Source organism: Centropristis striata, chromosome 12, assembly GCF_030273125.1.
Source record: "Centropristis striata isolate RG_2023a ecotype Rhode Island chromosome 12, C.striata_1.0, whole genome shotgun sequence".
Taxonomy (NCBI): Eukaryota; Metazoa; Chordata; class Actinopteri; order Perciformes; family Serranidae; genus Centropristis; species Centropristis striata.
The window spans coordinates 16,385,377-16,392,605 of NC_081528.1; the positions used below are offsets into that span (position 1 = coordinate 16,385,377).

General features: G+C 45.6%; 1 protein-coding gene across 1 annotated transcript; it reads right to left on the reverse strand.

Annotated features, from left to right (window-relative positions):
- Positions 1 to 2,727: 2,727 nt before the first annotated feature.
- On the reverse strand, positions 2,728 to 6,423 carry slitrk2 (SLIT and NTRK-like family, member 2). The gene has a single exon (XM_059347017.1). The coding sequence runs from the start codon at positions 6,265 to 6,267 to the stop codon at positions 3,601 to 3,603; it is 2,667 nt and encodes an 888-aa protein (XP_059203000.1). The 5' UTR covers positions 6,268 to 6,423; the 3' UTR covers positions 2,728 to 3,600.
- Between the last annotated feature and the right edge of the window lie 806 nt (positions 6,424 to 7,229).

Here is a 7,229-nt window from a genome sequence, read left to right on the forward strand (position 1 = left end):
CATGTTCCAACCCTCTCTTATATCCCCTGTGTGTGTGTGTGTGTGTGTGTGTGTGTGTGTGTGTGTGTGTGTAAGAGAGAGCATGCAAGCGCTCCCTCTCTTCCCTTCACTGCCACTAAAAAGACACAGAGGACCTATTGTGCCCAAGGAAGGAAAATCACTCCATTTTCAGAAAAGGAGAGGAATGAACAGTTCTCTCTCTCTCTCTCCTTCCGTTCATCTCTCCCGACCTCTCTCCTTCCCTCTCTCTCCCTCTCACACTCTCTTTCTTCTCCCCTCCCATTCACACAGCAGCTGAAATGGCGAAGCTTGTTAAAAAGGAAGCCCACATGACAGCATTCACAGCTTTGCTTACTGCAGCATCTCCCCTGCTCGCCGTGTGCCTCTGCACCACAAACCCTGGATGAAAGCAACTCGATACGGCGTCTAAAAAAAGTTACGGCACTAAGGGGCCACAAGTAAATGCATAAAGGGAAAAAGAAAAAAAAAGAGAACAGGTACAAAAAATATGAGGACTTCCAGTAAATGAGGTGTTTCATGCAGCAATAACAGCAAAAGGAGAAGTTTTTTTCAGGTGTTTAGAGCTGCAGCTGCTTCACAATGAAGCACAAACAATATCAGCCAAAACTCTGCTTACTGAGAGAAACTGATGTTTCTGCCTGGTGATACTAGTTTATTGAAACAATTTATCATCGAAGAATTGTGAACTGGCGGGGATTCTCTGATGTCAACACCCCAATTCTTACTAGATGGATGGGTATGAATGTACCTCTGTGAGGCTGGGACAGCAGATGTGATGCCTTCATTTTCAAGGATTTCAACATAAACCATCATTCATGTCACGAATACCAACACTGCAGCAGCACTGCATCAGCTGTAAACAAGTCTAACCAACAGTATTCGAAAAGAGAAGGCTCAGGCTCAGGAATAAATGCAGTGTCTGTTTTTACCGTCAGTTAAAGCAAATTTCCTAATTCAGATTATGACTTATTGCATTTGTTGTACATGCACACTTCAAACTGTCTCCTACTACTCATCTCTCTCTCTCTCTCTCTCTCTCTCTCTCTCTCTCTCTCTCTCTGTATATATATATATATTGTTAATATTCTGTTTATGGGCATAATGAAACAGCTGGGGGAAGAAATCAAAAGTTGCTGTTTGATTGACATGCCTTGATACATGCATTTTATCACTTTGTGAAAAAACAGTAAAATATGTTTCAGCTCTTCTTTCACCAGCTAAACCTCTGTGGCTGCTCATTCTTCCTTCAGTGATTATAACCTTTAGAAATGACGGCTAAGATTCTGAAAATAAGGCTGAAGTTGTACTACACATGAATGATCTTTTAACTATATAAGAAAATCACAACGTGACTCATAAAATGCTAGATTTAGCTAGAACAGCAGCAAAGCAAATTCTCTTAAAAATGGTGACTCAGTTTGCGTTACTGTTAAACTCACTTACCTAAAAATATATCTTGAGAGCTTTAAACTACATCAATGGTCTACAGAGAAGCATTTTCCAAAGGGAACAAGGTTTTTGGAAGACTGTGGGAGCTGGTTCCTGTTTCTAATGGGCTCTATTCCTTCAGTGCATCCAGCCCACATAGTGACCAACACAATGATTTTGACCAGCAAATACAGCCATATTACACAAAGTGAATCCACGTCTCCTCTACACAGGGCTCTCAGGTCCCAGCCGTCAGATTGGAACGCGGCCCTGTTGCCGGCAACATTTCAGCACCTTGGACAGCTACACAATAGCCAGCAGAGATCCAGTGGGGGGAAAAACACGAGGACAAAAGACAGAGGAGGAGGTGGAGGAGTGCGCTGGGCACACAAAGGGGAAAAGTGGGGGGAGAAGAATTTGGCCGCTGGGAGGCCATTCACAGAGTATACAAAGAGCCAATGTCAACTCCAGTTGAAGGACAGAAAACAGAATTAGCATTAGCGCGGGTAGCACAGTTCATCCATGTCACACAGCTGGGAAGAGAGGAGGACAGGCCTATAGATGCACACATGTGCATGTGTTATTTTTGGATTGCAGGTTGTATTTAGTGAAAGACGCTCTCTCTCAGCCAGTGTCTACTGTGCCCACCCACAAGAGAATCCAAGACTGTCACTAGGCTCTACTAACTGACATTTTTCTCTCCTGCAATAATTCAATGCCAGTGATGCAGCAGCTTAAAAAAAATGCCTTTTTTAAAAAAAAAAAATCTACGTAACTGGTGTGATTTTTGAATGTCAGGATGTGGAGCTGTGTGACACTGCAGACTAGCCTCCATTTTCACCTGCAGCACATTCCCTTTTACTGCTTATGCACAAGGAGCTCTTCGCTACTGTTAATTGCTATACTAATGATAAGTCACCTCTCCTGTAAGAATACTATAAAATATCTCTTTTCACAATACAATCACTTAACAACACTCTGTATCCAGCACTATTTTGACACATGGTGCTGGATATGTTAGTGTTGAGTGGATGTTTCAGAGGAATGAGTGGGAATTTGGAGAAAGCCTTCATGTGCTGCGTCAGGGAAGAGAGAAAGAAACCAAGGCTATCATTCAACTGAGAAGGAGCTCAAAAGATCCATGTCGTCAATCATTAGAGGAGGAGCTGCAGGCAAGCTCTATTTTCATTTTGTCTGGCGCCCACCACACACACACACAAACACACACACACGCATATTAAAGCCGTGCACAGAACAAAATGTACCTCAAGCTCAGGATCTTGACAAAGTGCTTCAGTGAAAGTTTAATGGCGGAATGGCTCCGCACTGTATTGCTCCCCTATAGCGTACAATATTCTCTATAAGTTGTACATGTCCAAAGACACTTCATATTCAAAGCAAAATAACACGTTTCTCCCCGTCAAGAACTCATATATCATTTCAGAGTTGTTTTTTTTTCTTTTTAAACAGACAAATAAGTCTCTATTTTACATAAAGATTTGATTCTTTAAAATACAGCACTTTCAAAAAAGGGAACATTTCCATTGCAGAGAGCATTGTTGATAAAATAGTTGAGTGCAAAGGCACTTTCTGGAGTAAGTACAGTAAGATTTTGCCGCTTGTTTGATTTTGAAAATGTTTTCTTTTATGGTTTAACACTCACCATTTTCTGTGTATTCTAAGTATGTACAGGAATGTCAATCTGTAGCATTTCCTCTTCTACAAAGAATCATTATTTCATACTGTTCTGTTCTTCACAGGGAAAATAAAATACAGTTTTATGAAAAGCACAAAGCCGTATTTGTACACAGTCCTGCCCATTGTATACCTGCCGTCATCAAAGTCTTTTGGAATTTCATTTTTTTCAAAAAAGAAGAAATAATTTATACCCTCCAGGAGAAAAAATAGAACTGCATAATAATATACTTCTTATATTCCGTTTATACATCTTGAAAAGAAAGAAAGAGAAGAAAAGGAAGAGAGAAAAATGATCATCAAAGGATTCAGTTGGCTTCCAGTCAATCATGTGGACTCATGGACTGAACACAGATAGATAAGATAGATATATAGAGAGGGCTATTATTACAGTAACTGCGTGATTATTATGAATGCTGCACAGAACCTGGGGGTGGGGCGTGAGGGATTGCTATCTTACAGTTGGCTCATTGCAGTCTGTTTCTCCAGAACCTCCAGGTAGTCTGGTTCTGTTTTTAGCTTCCCAGGGAGCAGCAGTGGGTGCTCGTAGTTTTTAGAAGGGTGTTCGGCCCCATAGTATTTCCTGGGGGTCCCGTACAGCACAGTTTTGTTCAACCTGTCCTGGTTGGTGTTATGCCGTCGGGCTGTAGCAGCCTCATAGGGGGGCACGATGCAAGGTCTCTTAGGTAAAGTGCAAAAGTTATAATGGAAAGGAGGGGCGCCTGCAGCCGAGGGAAGCTCTTTGTGGGGCCTCTCCCCTAAGTTTTGATACAACATCTCAGGAAGTTCTGGGCTGGTCAAACCACATGATGTTGGAGATTTATCCATAAAATCCATTGTGCTGATGGTGTAGGCCCCTGGGCTGCGGGTCAGGACATCTTTCTTTGCATCCAGGGGCCCAAAGCTGAGCTCCTTCAGGTTGCGGTAATAGGTCACCTGTTCACCATCCTTCTGCATGTAAATAGGGTTTTGGCACATGGAACCCACAGGTGGGGGGATGTAGTTATAGACGTGGCTTTCAGAGGTTTTGTCTTGGGTCGGTTCAGGGGTGTAGGAGCCGTATTGCACTTGAAAAGAGTTGAGATCTAAGTTGTTAACACTTGTGGGGACATGTTCCACTCCTTTGCGCCTCTTCAGAACAAAAACAAAAAGGCCTGCACCAAAGCAAACTGAAAGGATGAAAACAACAAGAAGCCCAAGAATCAGGACTGAAAGCGGGACCTCGGGGTGTAACTCAGGAGTGTGTATTCGGGATTCTGTCGGGTTGACTGAGCTAAAAGCAGAAGAAGACGAAGGGGTGTTGGCCTCAGTGCCAGGGCTCATTAATGTGGGGGCTTTTGTGGGGGGGGCATGTTGTGGTGGGGGCATCTCACTGGGCTCTGGGCAGATGGCCTCGTTGCGAAGCGAGCGCAGCAGGCGCCCTGCATGTTTAGAGGGAGAATCACAGGTGATTTCATTAACCACAACGCTGGTACTGGACAGCTCCATCCAATTTTTAAGTGCCACAATGTCACAGGTGCAGTCCCAGGGGTTCTCCTGAAGGTCGATCTGGATAAACGCTGAGAGCTGGTCTAGGACCCCCCGAACTGCAAGGTAGGAAAAATGATTATTCCTCAAGTTGAGTCGTGTTAACATGGTTCCACCGAAAACGTTATCAGGGAGCGATCTTAACAGGTTGTTGTTCAGAAAAAGCAGCTGCAGGTTATGCAAAGAGTTAAATGTCTGTGGTAAAATGTCTTTGATGATGTTATATTCCAAATACAGGTACTGGAGCGACTGCAGGCCAGCGAAGAGTGATTGAGAAAGTGATTCGATGTAATTCCCATTCAGATAGAGCCGTCTGAGGTTTGTTAGGTTCTCGAACGCTCCTTCCTGAATCACTGCTATCCTGTTGTTTCCTAAATGCAGCAGCTCCAGTGAGCTGTACTCAGTCAGATCAGCTCTGTAAATCACTTGTAAGTAGTTACCGGTCAGGTGGAGTTTCTTTGGGTAGGAGGGCTTGGGGTTCAGCTCACTGATGTTATGCAACTTTCGCTCTTGGCAATTGATGTTGAGTCCACTGTCAGGGTTTTGTGACGTGCACACGCACACACTGGGACATAACATGGGCACAGGGGAGCGTGTCTGGTAAACCATTATAGGCCCAAAGACATGTTTGTCCTTTGTGATGCGAGGGGTGGGCCTGGAGCGCATTTTGGGCGGGCGGGAAGCTTTCGGGGCACGGGTGGGGGTGATCATGCCGGGATGGTAGGTCGGGGGCAGGGCCCCTTGAAAGTGAGAGTCAGAGGGGGGGTGAACTCGCTCACCAGCATTTCTGCGCGGGCACAGATCCTGTTTTATGAGCTGTGTGATGTCTTTACCATGCAGCCTGAATGGCGTCTCACAAACTATGTCCCCCACAAAGACAGAAATAGTGTCCAACCAGGATTTGAGGGGAATCAGATCACAGGTGCAATTCCACGGGTTCTCCTCCAGCTGAATCTCCATGATGCCTCCGATGTGCTCTAAAACCCCAGCAAACGGCAGCATCTTGAGCCGGTTGCCACGTAAATCCAAGTGGGTGAGCAGCACAAAGCGGAAGATATTGGGAGGCAAAGACAACAGCAGGTTGTCATTCAGAATCAACACTTTGAGCTTATTGAGCTTACTGAAAGCACCCGGCTCTATGGCGCTGATGTAATTATAGTCTGCCTGTAAATACTCCAAACTCTCCAGTCCTTCAAAGGTGTCCTCCTTTATCACCTCCAGGTTGTTGTTGTTCAAGTGGAGCCGCTTCAGGAAGCGCAGTCCGTTAAAGGCGCTGGTTCGGATCTCCTGCAGGCCGTTATTCCCCAGATGCAGTGAGGTGACATTGCCATAATTGACAAACTCGTTGGCGCTGAGCCGTGACAGGAAGTTTCCATTTAGAAAAAGCTGTGAGATTTTATTGGGGGGCGCCTGGAACTGACTGACAGTGGTAAATCCTTTACTCTCACAGTTGATGTTGAGAAGGTTCTCCCGCTCCTCGCAGGCGCAGCGGGTCTTGCAGATCTCTTTGGAGGCTGAAGTTTTGCGGCTCTCCGTTTCGGACGGTGACAGGCTGGTGACCGCGAGGACGCTCAGCAAGAGGACGCCGCTCAGCATTTTTACAGCCAAAAATGGTCGCTGAAATATAGATCCAGCATTAAACTTTGCAGCGTGAGCCTTGGATGGAAGAAAAAAAAAATCAGGGGCCGAGTTCTTAGAGCAGGGAGAGGGAAAGGAGGTAGATGCGCTTACACACACACACACACACACACACACACACACACGCACACACACACAAACACTCACACACACACACAATCACACACACACAAACACACAGGCGCGCAGATGAAAAGGCGCTCCACCGTTATTTTCTATTAAACGGTACAGTAAAATCTCTCCATTCACCTTCACTTTGATTAAAAAAATGCAATTTAAATCCTCCTCAAAACCATCAATCCTGGAAAATAAAAATAGCGAACCCACCGCAAACCAACGGGATCCTGTGTGGTGGATGGCTCTGGCACATTGTCAGAGACTGGAGAACAGAGGGAGAAAAAGCCGCTTACTGCAACCCTTTTTTTCCTTCTCAAGAGCGCCGATTTATTCAGTGGATTCACGCAGATCATCATCAGCTGCAGCCAAATATTCAGAGAGAGACGCGGGCTGCGAAACGCCGCCTCTCTTTTCCTTCACACAGAAAAGGCGCTTCATTTTAGTCCAGGCAGAATAAATCACTTTTAAAGATCCAGAAATAATGCGCAAAGACGCACCATGACGCACGGCTGATTTCCTTATCCGCTCTCCCAGGAGAAAGGAGGGAGGTCAGAGTGAACTCTCGGGGAGAAAAGAAGAAAAAATATCTGCGCAAATGACAAAGAAAGAGTGAGGGCGATATATTCGTCGTCCTCCTCCACTCCGCACACTGAGAGCAGCACTGAGCGTCTGCTGCTGCTGCTGCTGCTGCCCGACTGCGTGTGCGCGCGCGCGTGTGTGACTTGACTGAGCGAGAGACAGAGAGACAGAGAGAGGGAGAGAGAGAGACAGAGGGAGAGAGAGGAAACCAGGGTCCGTTACGT

Bases quoted from the DNA above. Each gene is read 5' to 3' on its own strand.
- slitrk2 (XM_059347017.1), bottom strand. From the start codon at position 6,267: ATGCTGAGCGGCGTCCTCTTGCTGAGCGTCCTCGCGGTCACCAGCCTG.